This window comes from Gouania willdenowi, chromosome 9, assembly GCF_900634775.1.
Source record: "Gouania willdenowi chromosome 9, fGouWil2.1, whole genome shotgun sequence".
NCBI classification, from domain to species: Eukaryota; Metazoa; Chordata; class Actinopteri; order Blenniiformes; family Gobiesocidae; genus Gouania; species Gouania willdenowi.
In genome coordinates this window covers 10201868-10221430 of record NC_041052.1, presented here as the reverse complement: position 1 = coordinate 10221430, position 19563 = coordinate 10201868, and the positions used below count along the sequence as shown (strand labels likewise).

The 19563-nt window shown below is 37.7% G+C and overlaps 2 protein-coding genes across 6 annotated transcripts; one reads left to right on the top strand and one right to left on the bottom strand.

The window, feature by feature from the left end:
- Nucleotides 1–180: 180 nt before the first annotated feature.
- Nucleotides 181–8982, top strand: LOC114469347 (RNA exonuclease 1 homolog). Of its 4 annotated transcripts, none has more exons than XM_028456774.1 (16): nt 181–360; nt 1875–3181; nt 4130–4222; nt 4295–4535; nt 4622–4917; nt 4996–5124; nt 5706–5820; nt 5893–5964; nt 6037–6174; nt 6279–6392; nt 6540–6613; nt 6706–6807; nt 7387–7451; nt 7914–8052; nt 8480–8600; nt 8718–8982. In XM_028456774.1, the coding sequence occupies exons 1-16, from the start codon at nt 240–242 to the stop codon at nt 8804–8806; spliced, it is 3216 nt and encodes a 1071-aa protein (XP_028312575.1). In that variant the 5' UTR covers nt 181–239; the 3' UTR covers nt 8807–8982. The 4 variants fall into 4 exon arrangements, with proteins under 4 accessions (XP_028312575.1, XP_028312574.1, XP_028312577.1 ...); XM_028456773.1 differs by having other exon boundaries at nt 7387–7502; XM_028456775.1 differs by lacking the exon at nt 181–360 and adding an exon at nt 1517–1633 and having other exon boundaries at nt 7387–7502.
- On the bottom strand, nt 8801–15120 carry LOC114469348 (UDP-glucuronosyltransferase 2A1-like). 2 transcript variants are annotated; one of them, XM_028456778.1, is made up of 6 exons: nt 14984–15120; nt 12308–12456; nt 12064–12195; nt 11723–11810; nt 10520–10739; nt 8801–9517 (listed from the first exon to the last, which is right to left on the bottom strand). In XM_028456778.1, exons 1-6 carry the CDS (start codon nt 14994–14996, stop codon nt 9232–9234), a joined length of 888 nt encoding a protein of 295 aa, XP_028312579.1. In that variant the 5' UTR covers nt 14997–15120; the 3' UTR covers nt 8801–9231. The 2 variants fall into 2 exon arrangements, with proteins under 2 accessions (XP_028312579.1, XP_028312578.1); XM_028456777.1 differs by lacking the exon at nt 14984–15120 and adding an exon at nt 13130–14787.
- Between the last annotated feature and the right edge of the window lie 4443 nt (nt 15121–19563).

Sequence of the window (19563 nt, the reverse complement as noted above, 5' to 3'; positions counted from 1 at the left end):
GTGTGGAAGACGTAATGATTTAAAGTACAGGTATGTGTATACTAATATTTTGAAAAAATAATTCACAAGTTTGTAGCTTCCTGTATAAGCTCCAATTAAAAGGCTACTTTTGGTCTCGCGACAATCAGCCGAGGCTATATAAAGGTGTTTGGCGACGGTAATCGTTCAGTTGAGGGTCACCGTCACCCTGCAGTGGGCCGTCGGCCAGAGAGTGAGCGAGTTGGACATAAACAGTCCTCATGTTCCCCTCCTCCGGGCTTTTTCATCAGCTTTCCTGCCCGACAGCCTCCTGTCAACGGCCCTATTGTTTCTACCAACATGGAGGAACGCGGGAGTCCGTCTGTACTGCGGATTTAACAGGTTGGTGAGCTCTACCTTCACACTGTGAAAGTATAGGCGCAATTGCACAGGTGTGTCCAATTTAAAGGATGACGCAGCAACAGGCATCTCCTCTGTTTGTCATAGCATGGATAACAATGTTTAAATACTTAAAAAATGAACATTTAAACCACACAATCCGTCTTATATATTAGATAATAATATTTAAATGACTGTTTAATCTAAAAGGTAAAAGCAGCTGAACATGCCTAGTTTTTATTATTCCCTTCAAATCACTAAAAAGCATTCCCAAATTTTCTCCACTCCACCATTGTAGGAGTTTTTATTTTTTCATAATGCAAGGCTAATTTATTTGTATAGCACATTTCATACACAAGGCAACTGTGGCTGGAAAAAAATAAAATACAATCTGCTACACCCCAGATGATAAAAAAATTAAGTTCTACAGTCACAACAACTGGTTTGTCTTTAAAGTTGTACTTCAACTTCTTGTGAAAACAAAAGGAGTGTTGTTTTTTTTTTTTTTACAGTTGGTTACAATCTGATGGAATGCTCCAAGGAGGGATTCTTTCCTCTGGACTTAATGCACATTAGATGTAACAAAGTTTCCAAAACATGGATATGGAATGTAAGCAGATAAACGCCTCATGCAAGAATGGGACAGATGGGAGCATTTGAAGAAGATAGCAGACATGGAACTGAGCTATCAAAATGGGACTCAGTCTGTGTCAAACTGACCAGGACTTTATGCTTAAATATTACCTGATTAAAGATGCAACATACAGATATTATTGTTAATAAAAAAAAAAAGATTTTTAAAACTTTACAACCAAAAATGTGTGAATTGCATCAGTGAAACTGTAAAAACATTTGGAGTTTAAAGTGTAGGCTATATACCCCAAAGTCACTTTTTTCTGCTGAATACACATGATTAGCTATGAAGTAATCTAGTTTATTGATCCAAGTCCCACTCTTCACATTTTAATCAAAGTATTTAAAATGAGCAGTTTTAATTGTAAAATGTCAATGAACGCCATCTATGGGTTGAATGATAGAATTTTGCTATTGGCTGAGAATAGAATAGTGATGTCTTTTTGGATCATTGACGTCACTGTTGGCCCCGCCTCTCCCATAAAAGATGGGAGGAGGGACTGGTTTCCTCCTCGCCTAGGTTGCCAACCGTTGTGAAACTACACAGAAGAAGTGGTTTCCTCCTCTCACAGCCTTCAGTGAACATTGATTGACCGATCCATGTGGAACTGTGCAGCATTTTGGGGGTGGGGCCGCTGTGACTGTAAGTGTCTTAACTACTCTAGGAGCATTTTTTTAATTTCCTCCTAGTGGCAGATCAGCTAAAACCTGGGGGTGTACTTACACTTTAAAGAACAAAACTAAAAGCAAAAAGAGTGGTTTAATTGATGTTTTTACACAGTGGCTTGAAATTAGAGCAACTTTCCGGTGAGTTTTATGGGGCTTTGTGTTAATGAGCTGTTGAATTCCTTCATTTTCTGTCTTTTTTTAATTTTTTAATGTAGGTGTCCTGTGTGGCCAACTGTATGCTGCTGGCAGAGCACCTATAAGAAAAGAGGAATGTCTCCACGAGCTGGAGCGTATCAACAAGGAGATAGAAACTGTGACCCATCTGGTGGAGCAGGAGCGGAGGCGGCTGTCATCCTACCAGAACATACTGGCCACCAGCAGAACTTATGCCTCTCATGAGTCTGGGGCTGCTGGTCAAAGTGTTCTTAGTGCTCACTACAGTGATCCTTCATCAGCAGCGAGGAAGGACTTAACAATTAAGTATGTGGTTGATAACACCAAACCAAGGACTGATTTAGAGTATGACCCTATGTCTAACTATTCTTCGGACCTGTGTTCTAACCACTCATCTGGGAAAGTGCAGCGGACAAAGAGCAATGAAGGCCTGAAAGAAGCAACTCCTATTTGTGACCCAAAGAATACTTTTCAAACCAACATTCAGGATTCTTGCTCTACATCTCCAGATCCTTTTGATGAGTCTTATAAAGAATGTGAGCTGGTCATAGATGTTCCTCCATCACCTCCTAAAGCAACGTTCCAGGCTCAGAAATCACATGTTTCTGTGGGATGCAAGTCTTCAGGGAAAGTAAACGTAGTACCTACTTTATCACAAGTGCACTTCGCAAACGCCACCGTATCAAAGGACAACCAGCAATCCACCTCAAATGGCCAAAAATGTGAAACTAAAATTGCCAATAGAGGTGTCATTACTCAACTCGAATCTCTAGCAACCCTTCAAAATAAAGGTAAAACGAGCACGCTTAAATCTACTGAACAAGTGAAAAAGCTTGATGAACATCCAACTGTTGAATCAAACATAAAATATGTCCCTAACAATCCTCAGTGTGAGCCACCAAAGAAGTCACTCATAAGTCCTAAAGCTAATTTACAATGCAGCTATTCCACTGAAGCTGAAGAAAAGTCGTCTTTTGTCAAAAGAAGTGCAAAGGCTGTGATGTCAAAGGAGTCGAGTAAAGGTTCAGGACCAACACAGAACACCGATTCGATCACTCATTCAGAGCAATCCTCTGCCATTTGTCACACTACAACTCAGAAACCATCATTGAAAGCTGTCATCACATGTTTGTCTAAAAGAGTTGAGATTTCATCTAAAAATAGTGAGCAGCTTTCAATAAAAACACCTACAAAGGAAGTCATCATAATCAGCTCTGATGAGGAGGAGGGGCTGAAGTACTCGGACATGGATCTGTCAGACAGTGACCCGATGGAAGAATGTTACAGGATCTTCATGGAAGCAAACGAAGAGGAGAGCGGTAAAAATGACTCCGACATCAACGTGTCTGTAGGTTTTGTATGACGCAGGGTTGGGGGTCAGTTGAAATTGTAATCAATTACAATTAATTTGAATCCTCAAATTGTAATTGGGTCCAGAAAATTGACTTGGTTATTATAATTGGCATGAAAATTCTTTAAAATCTGTAAATTATAACTTACACATACGTAGTTAACGATGAATAAAATGTGTTTCATATTGAGTTTTCGAACTACCTGACAGTGAATCTTCACACCCATACCGGTGGTAAGGGTTAGAAGAGTTGGGGGGTCAGTGGGTTACAGTTGGAATAAAACAGAATTATATTTAAATGGGGGTGATGTAATTTTACAGAGTAACAACTGTGAATGTAACATGTATTTATTGCTCTATCATTTATACATTGAACATACATTACAATATGCTGACAAAAAAGTAACAACCTCCTAACACAAACACATGGCAACATCAAAAGTAATAATCAAATAACGAATAATTAAAAATAATAATTAAAAAAAGGTAAAAAACAAATATTTAATGAAGAATAGTAATTAAAAAAAATCCCATGAAAAGAATAACATTATGAAATAAAAATAAATGGTAGATAAACATAGTTATTGAGCAGAGTTCAAAGTACATTCCTCACAATAAATGTGGTGCCTTCATAATCACCTCGCATCTCCAGTGCCTTTTCAATATCATATACCGGTATGTAACTGATGTTTTGTACAAAAAGTAAGGATGATAGGTATATTTTATCTTGATCAAAACTGACCCATTATAAGAGATGCTAACACAAGAGGAAGTTATTTTTTTTGTATTTGAACTTTGATAATTGAGAATGTAATTAACTTTCAGGGGATTAAAAATTATCATAATTTAATTGTATTTGGGATAAATATGCTGGTCGCTGTAATTGTAAATTAATTTTAATTGATCCCAACCCTGGTATAAAGTGTTTTTGAATGTTGTTTACAGACAAAAGTTGATGATGCAGTAAAGCCAGAGAGCAATGTTGCTTCACAAGTGACAGTAAAGAGGAGAGTGGCTCATGAAGGTACACGCATAGAGGTACGTGCTTACACTTTAAATCTGGTTGGACAGGACACAAGTGTATAACTGTTGTCACATTTTCTTTAACAGCCACTAGCTAAGCGCAGACCTCAGCCCCAAGTTCTAGTCCCTCTTCGTGGCAAAACGGCCTCAAGTATTAGCTCGTACACCTCCAGCACTCCCAGGATCCAACAGGCTCAGCAGAGAGCCTCCATGGTTACTGGTTCAGTGAGAGGAGGGCAGGCTTTTGTTTCCTGTAAAAACAAGTTAGAAACCCAGAGTACGTCTGTTCCTGTTAAGCCAACGCTGCAGACAATTCCAACCCAACATGGTAGGTAATGCTAATGTAGTCACTGTCTTCCTAAGCTCGGTATGAGTCTTTAGTTTTCTGCACAGCTAATTTGAGCTGCGTTCCAGTGGGAAGGACAATCAACGTGAGCAACAACCTGCACCTGCTCCTCCCAGAAGGTGCCATCCCTTTGCCTGTTGACTCCAGTTCTGGCCCAGTTACCTCCGTGCTAACTCCAATCAGTCGATTACAAACCAGCAGTTACACGGCCAATAGAGCTTACCTTCAGTCTGAAGTTACATCGGTCCAAAGAAATGTCCCGGCAGCACTCGTGCTCATTCCAGCCCCAGCACGTAAACCTTCAGCAATGTTTAATAGTACTTTACCGTCCTCTAACGTGAGCTCTACTACCTCACCGTTCAAGGTAAGATGTGTTTGATTGTATGTAATCTGTTTTGAATGTTTAAAATGAGGACTTTTGTATTTGTCGACTTCGGTCAAGCGTAAACGGAAGCATCAGAATGAAGATATAAAAGACAAAGTTCCTCATGGTGTGAGACAGCGTTACGTCAACCTGTTCACTGAGGAGTTCCTCAAAACAACAGCCAATGTCAATGAAGCATTTGAAAAGGTAAGAGCATTGAATACTAGGGGTGTGCAACATTACCATGAATCTGATATGTTTGGCAATATCAATTATTACAAATTTTCACCAAATTTTAGTACAAAAACTAGTGAACAAGTAAATAACTAACCACTTGTTTTTGATATTGGTACTTGAATTACAAACACTTCAAATGTTTAACCCTATAACAAAATCTGAGTCTTAAGTTCTTAAATTAAGTAACCACATACTCTACATCTATAAAAGTGCCAAGTATGCTTTCTGAAAAATAAATCAATCAAATTCAAGCTAAAATGCATTTAGGAGTGAGATAGTTTAAACAAGGTTTGATGTGGTTCATTGACGCCTATTGACCAGCCATTTACATGCTATGCATAGGCTAGTGCAATTCAATGTTTGTTTTTTTCCCCTTTAAAATACATGATTAAAAAAACAATCGATTTGGACATTTTTTTGATTTTTAGGATAATCACGCGGGGAATTTTTGCGATATAACGCCAAATCTATTTTTTTCTCACACCCTTATTAAATACCATTCTGACACTTTTTTTTAGGATATATATATTTCAATTCTCTTCTGTTGATAGGCTCTTGCTGAGGAGAAGATGGTGTACAATCGCAGTATGAACAAAGTGAAGTATCAAAGCGTTGCTGTGAACGTTATCAAGAGGCTGAGGAGCCAGAGTGCCTTTGCTGCTAAAAGTGAGTGTAATAAACTGCCAGCAACAGTGTTGGTGTCAGAACTGGTAACACAAGTTCAAATATCTGTTGCAGGTGAAAATAAAGTCAACAGGCGAAGATTAAAAGGCAATACACCCCTGAACCCAGACATGCTAAAGGGGACAGGTAAGAAGTCAACATGGAGCATGTTTATTTCCTGTATTTTGACAACTGCTTAGTTTCCTGTTTACTCGGCAGATGACATGGCTCTGTATGAGTGTCTAAAGGATTACATTCTGACTGATGAAAAGCTGATTGAGAGCAACTATCCAATCCAGCACCCAGAGAAACAAGGATGTGCCATCCTTTTAAATAACAAGAAGGTCACCATGGACCGTAAGTGCTGTTCTCAGTTTTTTACGATAGAGGGCGCACTTGGCAGTTAATCTCATGGCACATTTGTTAGAAGTGATGCCCTTTTTTTAATGTGTTGATTAAAGCTCTGAAAAGGATCTGTTGTCGGTGCGGAGCCACGTACTCTGTGACCCAAACTGGCAAGCATGTTCGAAAGGAGGAGTGCACCAACCACTATGGGAAAGGCCTCGCAAAGAGAGGTGAGGATGAACCTGAAAGTTGACCCAAAATCAAGGAGAATTTTAAATGGCTTTATTGTTTCTGCTCTCCATGCATGGTGTTTATAACAGTGCAGTACTTGTGTCAAAACGCCAGACTAAAACCTAATATTTTATTGCCTTGTTCAGTTCCAGGTGGAATGGAGACTCGTTATAGCTGCTGTGAGGGAATTATGGGAACTCCCGGATGTCAAGTGTCGGAGGTGAAAGAATTCAATCATGTTGTGTCAAACCTGAATTCAAATGCAACTCTTAACTGTTTTTTTTTTTTTTTAACATTTTCTTTCTTTACCAGCTCCATGTCCATGATTTCATCAGCCTGGAAGGGTTTGTCACTTCACCCAGTGGTGTTTTTGACACTAATTGTGCTGGAATCTTTTCATTGGATTGTGAAATGGTGATGTTATGTCTTAATTTAAATTTTTTTTTTTAGGGCTCAGATTTTGTACTTTTCTTCCCCTTTTTAAAAAAGTATATTGGTAATATTTAAAGGGCAAGTATGCCCTAAAACCACTATTGTATGAATAATGTATGAAGTAATGTGGTTTTTTTGTCAAAGTATTTACATTTAGAGTTTTTAGTTGTAAAATGTCAGTGATTGCTCTGTATGGGTTAAACACTGGCTATTGCAATTTAATTTTGCTGTTGGCTGTGATCAGATCAGTGACATCACTAACTGGCACTGTTGGCCCTGCCCCTCCTATAAAAGATGACAGCCCTCAGTGACCATTAATTGACAGCTTTATGTGGAACTGTACAGTGCTGTGGGGGCGGGGCTGTGTGACTGGGTGTGTCTTAACTACTCTTGAAGCAACAATCATAATTGAGTCATTTTTTTAACATCCCCCTAATGGCAGATCAGCAAAAATCTGGGGGAGGTGTACTTGCTCTTTAAATTGGATCACAGGAGTTATGTTTTTTTAACCATTTATATAACTAGTATGTAAATTGAATCTGGTATGGTTTTTGTTTTCAGTGTTATACCATTCATGGGGTGGAGCTGTCCAGAGTGACTGTGGTCAACTCATATCTTCAAGTTGTGTATGACACCTTTGTTAAACCTGAAAACACAGTCATTGACTTTAACACCAGGTAACAGGGAAAAAAAACCCCATAATGTATTCCTTCCCGGTAATACAGATGGAATAATAAGATTGTTCTCTTTGAATAGTAAAACAAATGCATATGACTGTTATGTCTTTGCTATAAAGACTTGACAGCACAACCACGAAGTACACACAGCTTAGCTTAGTAAATCAGATTGTTTAAATAAAAGGTTTAATCTTAAAAATAAATGTTTAGATAAATTTATAAATAGCTGAAATATTTGAGATCTGAGAGTTATGTTAATATTTGTCTGCAGAGTTAAATTAAATAATACAATAATTTGAATTTTTAGATGAGGTTAGAGTGGTATGCTAAAGGGTGACAAAGACTGGGTTCAGCAGTGGGTCATTAAACATTTTAGCTGGTCTTTTGTCAACCTGTGTACCACTTGTTCAGGTTTTCAGGGATCAGTGAGGAGGAAATGAAGGGAAACTATCCCTCACTCAAAGAGGTTCAAAACACCTTGCTGAGCTTCATCAGCGCTGACACTATTCTGATTGGACATGGCTTGGAAACAGACCTGTGTTTACTGAAGGTGATGACAGCTTTTCAACCTTTTTTGGAGTTATGACACAAAGTAATCACATCAGTTCTGGATTATAAACCACAATAAAGCAATACAAAATATATATATATATATATTTTTTTAATTATGGAGATTATTTAACTATGCTTTTGTTGAAGGCTGTTATGAGTGAAGCCCTATTTCTTGTGTTCTGTTTACATGGGTTTTAAGGTGTTGGAAATATGAGATAGGTGATCATGAAACTATGAATTGATTGTTCTATGTATGATCATGAAACACATGTTATAATTCATTACATTTACACATTCTACATTTATTAATTGTTCCAAACTTATATTGGGAAATTGGTTAAAAATTTGATTGCATGGTATTTAGAATGTTTAAAAAAGCAGAATTTTAGTTGTTAAAACTTGAGAAATGTACTTTCTCTCTGTAGTTGCTCCATGGAAAGGTTGTAGATACTAAAGTGGTTTTTCCCCACCGTCTCGGCCCACCTCACACCCTGAGCCTCAAGAAGATTACAGCGGATTACCTCAGGAAGATCATTCAAGAGAATGGTGGGTCACCACTGAATGGGAATTTGTTCATTTAAAAACATTTACATGTAGATGGCAAAATTAATTTTTCTCATACTATGGTTATTGTTCAAATAAATTAAAATGTCATTGTTTCAGTGTGTGGCCATGACACTGAGGAAGATGCTTCTGCCTGCATGGAACTGATGCTGTGGAAAGTCAAAGAAGATGGGAAGATGAAAAAATAAGGAACTGAAATGATTTCTCAGCAACCTGTTGAAAGATGAGACTGTTTGGCAACTGTTGTTCGAAAATGATATATATTTTTTCTGTTTGAGTTTTTTTTTTTTTGGTGTGTTTTGGGTAAAATTGGGATCAAATGAGTGAATTAAATGTGTTTAGATTATCAGCACTTTCAAAGTAAAAGCACAAAATAAAATGCAGCATTAATGTTTCTTTTCTTTCTCCCTTTCACATCAACCAATGAGCTTCCACGATTTAAATGTTAAATTGATCTCAGCTGCTGCTCTGTCAGGTTTATACCCACCTGCAGTCATTAAAGAAAAAACAATGGAGGGAAAAAGCACTTGAGCAAATAAAGCAGCTTTAATATTCATCTTCTATAATTAATCTTGTGTTTTTATCAGTTTTATGCAATATTTATAAATGTCTTTTATTCAGCTTTTCTCTTTGACTTCCCTCTCTGGCCAAAACACCTCCGGTAACAAAAGCTACAGCTCTTGAAGAAAATGAACATAATGAGCAGAACTATGGACAGGAGAAATCCAAGCACATCCAGACTGTGATACTGGTACCAGGTGAGCTCATGGGCCTGCACCCTCAAGTGTTTGGCTCCTTTATGTCTCATGGTGTGTTCAATCCAGAATACAGCTTCTTCTCTGGGCTTTATTGGCCTCTCATGGTGGATAGTTGACAGTCGAAGAGCATTTTCCTTGTACCTGGAAACAGTAAATTAAAATGTTTTTTAAACAGAAAAGTTAAAACTAATTTTTTTTAAAATGAAAATGTAGCTTTTATAGCATTTCTTATTACAACTGCATCCATCACAAAACATGAAATATTTCCTAAAATGGGATGGTAATTTATAAACTCAAGTTCTAAAAACCATCATAAGAGAACAAGTTTTAACAATCACTGTCTTTAAAAAATTGTTTTTACGTTGTTAGTTTATAAATATACAAATTAAACACATTTATTAATCTCTGCAAATAATTGGTATCCATATTCTAACAAGGTAAATGTGTTTTACTTCTGAACACTTTAAGTAATTTAACACTATCATAATTAATTTCAGTAACTGATTAATTTAATTACTTATCATTTAAAACCCATTATCAATCAATGTGCAAATATTGCTTATACGTAGGGTTCTCTATTTTAAATAAAAAAGATTTAAAAAAAAAAATGAATTTACAAAAGAAGTTTCTGAGGGAAAATGTCAATCTGTGCATAAAGAAATCAAGTTATATCAGTCTTGGTTCACTTGTGCATTAGTGTTTCTTTACGGTAACATTTAAAAAATAAAAATAATAAAAAAGCATTTTTTTCAAACAAGATGCAAGTTCTTTAATGATTAGGTGTGGAGTATATTAAAACTGACAAACATTTAAGGATAGAAGGGTTTGTGCATTCCTGTTGAACTAAAACAAACATCTTTGTATAGAATCTCAGTAAACTTTTAATAGTTTCATAACTGCAGGACAGTGAGTTGTTTTGTTATATTTTGGTGAACTTTGGAATACAAACTAATTTTACTTCAGTTTACCACAACTCTTAATGGCACCTTTCCTTCAAATATGAACAAAAGAGGCAAAAACCAAATGCTTTATGACACAATCTTCTGAATCTAATCATTAGGGATAGTAGAGCTTTGGGCGGCCCTGATCCATGACTCCTGAAATTCTGTTAGAGAGGTCGTACATTTTTAGCTGAAAACTTACGATTTGTCATTGATGACCGTGTTGATTGCTTTTCTGAAGTCCTCGGCTGTCATGAAGTTCAAGTTCAACATAAGTCCTGCTCCTTTGGCCCTCATGTGCACCAAGTTGTCCGGCTGTTCAGCAAACAGCGGGATGCCCACTATAGGAACCCCATGGTAGATGGCCTCGTAAAGCCCATTGGCACCACCATGAGTGATAAAAACTTTGGCCTTTGGGTGACCTAAAGCAAAAGTCAAGCAGAATGTAAGCATTCGTCTAGGAAAAGAGGGCACAAAGGTTCAAACAGGAATATATTCAGACAGATAACGATAATTTACTAGAAAGTTTAAACTTCTTAGTGGTTGCGAGAGTAACCCATGAAGAACAGAAGGTTATTACAGCTCCTTTCTCTCTCAGGTGAACACCTGATTCAAATTGCAATCAGGTAGACAACTTTGTCTAGTCAAAGTTGCTACTTTGACTAGACATTGCCGGTCCAATGGTCCATTCTTTGTTTATTTTGGTTTTAGAATTTTTAATTATATAGTGGCTGGACGCTGAGAGTATTATGTTCCTTCTGGCAAGGGAAAGGAGATTGTTTAGTGCCTTTGTCATTTTGGAAAAGCCCTTTAACTACTGTCCAATAGTTTAACAAAAACTACTGAAAATACATAATGTGACAATTACATTTGCATATCAAAATAAAGTTGGCCAGTGCTGTCCATGAATGTTTAAAACCATAAAGACATCAGAAAGCTTGAATGTGCCAAAAACACAGAGAGAAAAGTACCAAAACAAACTCCTAAAAACACGTATTGCACAATTGGATTGATCAGGTCTACACAGGAACATATAAACTTTATATTTTTGGTAAAGTTCAGAGATGCCAACTATTCCAAAGCTTACCAGTAGTGTGCTTTCAAGATAACTACTGGTTTGTGAACTAGCTTTTGGTGTGAGGATCTAACACGTTATCTACATTTCTAATTTTAGCTTTATGTTTATTTGATTTTGTTATAAAATACTTTGACATTTACACATTAGAGTTGATGCAAAGGAATTTGTATTTTTCACTTATAAAAAAGCAAACACATTAGGACACATTTTAATATAGACACTATTCTAGTGGTTAGCTAACTCATAGTATTTGGTAAAACTGTTTGTATGAAGCAGAATGCTCCAACAACAGCCCACTGATCAGGTGAGAAAAGAGTTTGTACTCACCCAGGAGGTCATTCTGAGGGATCCATTTATAGATTCTGGTGTTGGGACCAAGAGTTTTGGGTTTTGTTCCACTGTATCTCCACAGCACCTAGAAACAAAAGTAATTGCAGAATCAATAAATGGATCTGTAATTTCTTTACAGACTTGAAAGCACAAGTACAAATTTAAACACAATATTTGGGCAGGTATTCTTGATTTGACTGAATTACAGTTTTTGGTAATTGAAAGTGATCAAATCTTACATTTTAACTGTGTAAACTAATCACACACTGGGAGTACAAAACGACACATTGATAACAGTCAATGCTCGCAAAACTCAAAGTCCTAAGCTGCTTCCAAACCTTTTGTGGAATTTCAGCAAGGACTGAGGCTATCATGTTGGCCCTTTCCATTTTGATGTTCTTGATAAACGATCCCAAACTGAAGATCACAATACCAGCATCTCCAGAACTCTGGACAAATTCTTCCATGTCCTGCAAATAGAGCAACATTCCTCATAATGCTGGGAGGCTTTTCCTGTCCCATTTAGGATATTTAGAATGACTGGGGAAAAAAAACCTGGTCCAGCTGTGTAGATGCTCGTACCTGTGGTAGTGGTTTAGCAGGCCTACAGTGCATCCCAGCAACAAACTTGAAATTTGGGAGAAAAGGACGAGGAAATTCAAAATCCCAGTAGGAGCGCATCAACCAAATGTCAGCTTTACCCATCAGTTCACAGGCACTGGTGGGTTTTCCTGCAACAGCACAAAACTATGAAACAACCTAGGACCTCCATTATTTAGCTTTATTATTAGCATTTTGACTAAAAATGATAGTGATTTTTATCACATGGACTATTTGGTGACACAAAAGTTGCTTCTCCATCTGGTAGTGTGGAAGTACTCGTTTCGCATGTGTAGAGTTCAGTATTGGTGGTGTGAATGGGCTCGCTGGTGTAGAGTGTGGGACTGGGCAAAGGCGGGGGGGTTGCAGGGCTCTTCTTCCTATTTGTTCACCATTACGTCTGTCCTGTGGGGCTCTGGCCTCCAATAAGGCTCAGGCATGCTCGGGGCTTTGGGTCAGATATTGTCCAAACTTAGGCTGAGCGATCTGGACCAAAATTCCTATTTCTATATTTTTTTCTCAAAACGGTAATATACAATATAAATCTCGTTATTTTTAACTTAAAGTCTTCTCAGAAAGACAATCGGGGTTAAATTGGCTGATGCAAAATTCCACACATACATTTATTAACAAACAGTTGCACAATATGTGACACTTTTGGCTTTTTTTCCTGTAAGGAACTAGAGACAGTGAGTTCCTCACTCATCAAAAAAATGGTCCTTTTAAAAAAAAAAAAAAAAAAAAAAAAAATGCATTTCTAGACATGGTAGTTGAGTAGCAGTCAGTTATGCTGTGTGTGCTCACCTTTGACTTCAGAGTAATATTTATCTGTTGCACTCCAGAAAACCTGACTCATGGCCACATCTACCGAGGCGTAGTACAAAAAGTTCCACACTCTCTGGAAGAAGTCCATGCGATCTGTCAATTGGCTCATGGCAGCTGGGACAAAAGATGGAGGTGCAGGCAGCTGACCACAGTGCCTCTCCCAGTTATGAGCTACAGAAAAACGTAAGGAGAACACCAGAGGGATGTCCAGAATGTCTGCAACCAAATCCGCCCCAATTAAGAGAGGGTCCGACAGGAGAACATCATAGTTTCCCTCCTTCAATTTCTTCATGATGCTTTCAGATTTCACCACGCCATCCAAATAACCCAAAGCATAATTAACATCAGTCTTCATTAGATCCACGTACTTAAAGAACGCGTGCACAGTGTTCATGTAGTCTATTTCATAGATGGAGAAGTAGAAGAACTGCTCAAAGTATTCCTCCATCTCTTCAAAGGAAAAGGAGACGTCAAATGGTTGGTAGTCAAAGTGGGAGGTTTCGCTGCTGTTCATGTACAGTGAAACGCTCGGTGCCAGGACAGTCACCTGGTGGCCCCTGTCCACCAGTAAATCCAGTATCAGTTTCATATTGATCCAGTGGCTACCCTCGGTATACCACACTAAAATCTTTCCCCCTTGTGCCGTCCATGACACAGAAAGGAGCAGCAACACGCAGTAAGAGAGGCGCGGCTGCATGGTGACTGTGGACACGTCCGGTGTGTATGAATCCTTATGAGCTGAAGTATAAAAAATAATTATTAACCCTAGCGTGGTGAACTCTGGCTTTGGTGTTTGTGTTACATGTTGTGTAGATAATGTGTAAACCATCAGCTCGCGGTACAGGGTAAAAGGTGATGGTCGGCATGTGTTTCATAATATTGTAAAAACATGCAAACACTAGATCCAGAACAACTTAAGACATCCTCTATAGGACTGTTGGCTTTGCAAGTAACACTAAAGAGAGAGAATCCAGTTGACGGAAAGGACGCTTAGTCAACTATTAGTTTTTCATCCACTTTTTTTCATGACGAAAACTTGTAATGGTGCGTTCACACCGACGGACCCTAGATTTGTTTGCTAGGATATTCCACCTTGTCTGGGCGGTGTGAACACGCAAACAAAGTCTAGAGCGGATCAAACTGGCAAATTTTAGAGAGATTGTTTCTGCCAGTCTCAAAGCGTTTCCAATCAAAGTCGCGAGCGTATGGCCAGTGTTGCCAACTTCCTGACTTTCTCTCTAAATCTGACAACTTTCTCACTCCTTATTTTCTCAAAAGCAGTCTAGCGATAAATCTAGCGACTTTTCCTTGTGTCATTGGAGCGTTTTCTGAAGTTTTAGCGACTCTGACTTAAAGGAAAGCATCGATCGCTCTGCAGTTACTGTCCTAACACATACTGTCCATGATGCGCAATTCATATGCACAATAAAAAATGCCACGTGATATTTGCACATATGATAAGCACCGCATGTGTACTCTGCTGAGCTTTGTGACTGCTCCCTGTCTTACTCAGTGGAGTAACAAATAAGGAGCTTCTGTATGCATAAATTAAAAAAAAGTGGTTCACAATTATAATTCTGTTCCCATATTTCATGTTAATGAGCTCCGTAACAGTCTTTTGATCAAATTTGATGATCATAGAATTGAACAATAAAGAGCAAAACTTAATTAAATTTAAAGGAGAGAAAAAAGAAAAAAAAAAACAAGAATGTAAATTCATAGATTTAAAAACATTTAACCCCTTTTTTTAAAACTCACTTTTGATCTCTCCTCCAGTGTCTAATTAATGAACAATTAAATCAATCAATTCAATGTATCAATTCCAATCCTTACTGAGGAGTTGCATTGTGGGTAGTCAGGAAACCACCAAAATAGCACGGCAACATGTTGCTGCTCCATTGTTGAATGTTGCCAAATAATTAACGGAGGTGGCAGAAGATTCTGCGCAGTGTTGACCTCACTTTGACCCATGGAGGACTGAGAGCTTCTTCTTCTGCTTTCTGTTTTTCTGCCTAGAACAATAACGCCTTCCTCTAGTGGTTGGTCCATGCAACTGCACCAGAGGATGTGGATCAGAAACTGAACTCTGCATGTAAACAAAAGGCCCAGTTGTTCAAAAGGTAATCTGATCGGATTTTTGGATCATGGATTGTTTAAAAACTAAAATCGCATTCTGAGATTGGACTAGATCACGTAATCCAGTCTTTGTTTTAATCCGGATAAAACCCTCATTTTGTGTTGAAAAGTTTTTGGTGGGATTTGGATAACTCTGATCCCCCAGGATTAGTCTGATCCCAGCAGTGTGTTGGATTCAGGGTGGATTTCAGGAATAACATGTGATTTAAATTAAATTAACTGCTGAAATAAATGACATTTGTCATGCACTAGATATATATTTATTCATTGATATTTTTTCAACTGATTTTTAAAGCATACAGTTTAGTTTATAGACTAGTTCACACTACAGACCAATAAAGTGGAATTAAAACAATCCTGTCAAAAGCCATCAAAATCAAACAATATTCACTTCTAGATTATTTATATTCTATATGCTACACTCTTTATTATATATTCTGTAAGTGAAAACATGATGTTTACAGAAAATTCCAAAAATCATTGTTCAAAAGTAGTTTCTGACAAGTTTTTCAACCTTGGGATTGGGACCCCATGTGGGGTCGCCTGGAAATAAATCAGTCTCCTAAAATGTCTAGTAATAATAAAATTAAAATAAATTAGTGATTAAAATAATGTTTTACATTTATTTGTTTTTATTTATCTTTTTTGCCCGAATAAAAACACAAAACATATCACAGAAATAGACGTACAGTGCAGGAGGAAGCAGGACGCACAAAGAGCTTAAATAATCATTATTCTTTTTAAAATTAAAACACCGCACAGAATCTCAAACAACTATACTTTTACTTTCTCAATTATAAATCTAGTTCAAATAAAATGCAGAGTAAAAATATCTGAGCTGAAACATATTTTCACTTTGTACACTAATACTTACTTAAAAAATAAATTTTAGAGAAAAAAGTCTCTGGGGTCACCAGAAATTTGTAATGTAAAAATGGGGTCATGACCCAAAAAAAAAAGGTTGGGAACCACTGACGTAAGGTTTATTTTTTTGGTTAATACTGTGACAAAATCTGCTAATGACAAAATCCTGTTAAAAGACAAATGGCAGTAAAAAATATTACCTCCTTAATCACAGATTTGTGGATCTTCTATGTTGGAAAGATGTACAGTGATACAGAATAAAGGTGGACAAAAACATTGTATTAAAGTGATAAATAATGAGACGCCAACATGTCATCACTGAGGTTTGTCTGTGCTGTTGTAATGAGTGCAGCTGATTTCAGAGATGGACTGATTTCAGAGATGGACTGATTTCAGAGATGGACTGATTTCAGAGATGGACTGATTTCAGAGATGGACTGAGGCCACAAGGATCAGCTTGGTGAGCAGTGGGGAGGCGGGGCTAGTCTAAAATGCCTTCAGCAGTTAGTGTTTTTTCCAAGAAAATGTCACCTCTGAGTGTTTTGGATGCATAAAGTCTTAAATCGGAGCTACTTTGCACCCTCATTAACAATGTAGATTTTTTTCCTTCTTTGAGGCTGGGTTCAATGGTTCCTGCAAAAACAAAAAGGATTTGAATGTGGGACTGAATGGCTTGTTTAAGGAGTCAGTGGCCATTCATAGGGAGACAGTTTTAATACCTAGAAGACCTCCCCTGCAGCAGGAGATGGAATGTGGGTTAAAATGAGGTGAAGAAGGGATTTCTTTTTTTTTTTTTTTTTTTTTTTTAATAACCAAATGTGGAGAACTTCATCCAAATGATGATTTAGTAAATGCTTTGTAATTTCTCAGGCTGTGTTCCTTCTGCTTGCTCTCCTCTTCTCGCCCTTTTCCACTGCAGGCCGAGGGTTACAGCGTATTGCTTTTTGAAGTAGACATTTGCATAATCAGATTAGGATGTGTGTGTGTGACAGTGGCTCCCCCCGTCAGAGGGTGCTTCAGAGGAGAGAGGCTGCTGTCCAGCCAGACAATGGACGACTCCCCTCCTCTCTCAGCATCCACAACAGCCCTGCTGCACCTGCATCACCCACATCCACATCCACACTCACAAACGCGCCAGCAGAGAGCGGTGGCAGAGTGTGGGGATAGGATGCTATGGCTGTGGGAGTGGGAGGGCCGGGGTTGAGCTGAAATGTTTAAACATGCAGAGTGTGAATTGGCTTTAAGGGGATAAAGAGCTCAGGGCCTATCAGTTGGCACCCAACTCCAGAAATTCTTTTTCATGGGTGCCTCAGCCGGGAGAGCGGCGGGCTGGCTGCAATGATCTGCTCCATTGTGATAACGGATTCAGACAGTGTGCTAGACGCTGATAAGGAAATGTGCTCTCAATAGACGATTACCCACATACTCGGGAGAGAATCGTCAATCAGCCAAATATACTCGGTGCAAACGTTCCGATTTGTTTTTTTTCTTTCTTGCATACAGTTTAATCCTGGTGCAAGGTTAAGGTCGGAGTGATGCTTGCAATGTAATTTGTAAATGTGCTGTATCAGCAAAATGCATTTTAAAGCATTTTATTATTCTTATTATTAAAATAACGTTTGTAACGTTTTTGTTAGGAATGGGGGAGGAGTTTATAAGATTTTTTCTTCATCCTACTCCTGTTCTTCTTTTCATGGAATGTATTATTGTTGTGTTTGCTGGATTGTTGTACCAATTTATGTTGCATTACCATGAAAAAAGAATAAATAAAATGAAATGACAAAATGAAATGAAAATTCTGCCACGACCCTGTGCATCCTTCCAGTTAGTGGATGTTCCTCAAAGCCAAAGTAGGAGTCGCTTTTGATTAAACCACTCAAAGAAAAAAAGATTATAATTGTTTCATTTGATCACAAGATCAACCATTCGTTTGAAAGCGTGCGATCATTTCACTCCCTAATATCCCAGCCGTACTGTACGACAGGGTTTTTCAACCACTGTGTCATGAGAGATCGTCAGGGAAATTATTCACTTTCACCTTAAATGGTGTAGAAAAAAAAAAAAAAAAAACATTTTTGAAAACAAATTAATTATTGTCTGTAAATTTGCCGTCGTGCTGCCGTGAGCCCCTCCTCATCCCAAAGATCACAGACAGTGAGTGGAGAGGAGACCTGTGCAAATAAAACGACCGTAACTTGTGATATTCATAAAAAAATCTCGTAAAAATACTCAATAAAAAATAAAATAATAATAAAAAAAAGAACGGCTCACAACTGCCACTCAGTTCTCATCGTTCATGTTAAATATCTGACATTTTTAACGTTTAACAATACAGAACAAAATGGAATTATATAGTCAGGTCAAAGTCAGCTATACATGTACGAGACATGTAGAGATTTAAAATGACTATTTAACATTTACAAACACAAAAACATGACAATGTAGAATATATACATTTTAAAGACAGGACAACACAACAATTATTTACGATATATACAGTACGAAAAATGTGATGTAAATGTATTATCTATTTATTTATTATTAATTATATATATATATATATATATATACTGTATATATATTACAAACATTGTAGGAATATGAAATAAATATTGTTAATCACACTCTTTAATAGAAAAAATAATTTTTTTTGATTGTTCATTTGATTCATATTTCAAAACACTTTGATAAGAATGACTGTATATTGTTAATATAGGATACATATTTACATTTTTGGTTGGTGGTGTGCAATGAAATGAAAAAATGTACCTTGGCCGAAAATTTTTTAAAAATTCTGCTGTAAGACCTTCCTCCTCTCCTACCGTACAGTAGCCGTCACCCCTAAAAGCACTATATGCTTTATTTACTATATTTGACTGGAATCACAAAGAGTCACCTGTCACTTCCCACAGGCTTCCAGTCAGTGTGTCCAGCTGCTCCGTTTACACACCATTAGCCCGACTTTTAACAGCCGCCCACACGCCGTTTGTCTCTGTTTACGCTTCAGCTCAGTTTTGTTGCCGCTTTTCTCCTTAAAAAAAAAAAAAGGGGGGAAACGTTAAATGCAGCAGCCGCAACAAAGCCATCAGGCGTGTAAATGTCTGACCTATAGCCAAGAGCCAAGAGTGAAACAAATGTTCCTATAATGGGTTCACCCTTTGGCTGAAAAGTGCAAGACATTACTCCAGTTTTAAAGTCTTTACACTGGCTCCCAGTCAGCCTCAGAATAGACTTTAAAGTTCTGCTGCTGGTGTATAAATCTGTGAATGGGTTTGGTCCAGAATACATCAGTGACATGTTAGTCAGGTATGAACCCAGCAGGTCTCTCAGATCTATTGACACAGGTCAGATAGTGGAGCCCAGAGCTCACAGTAAACATGGTGATGCTGCTTTTAGTTGTTATGCTGCAAAGA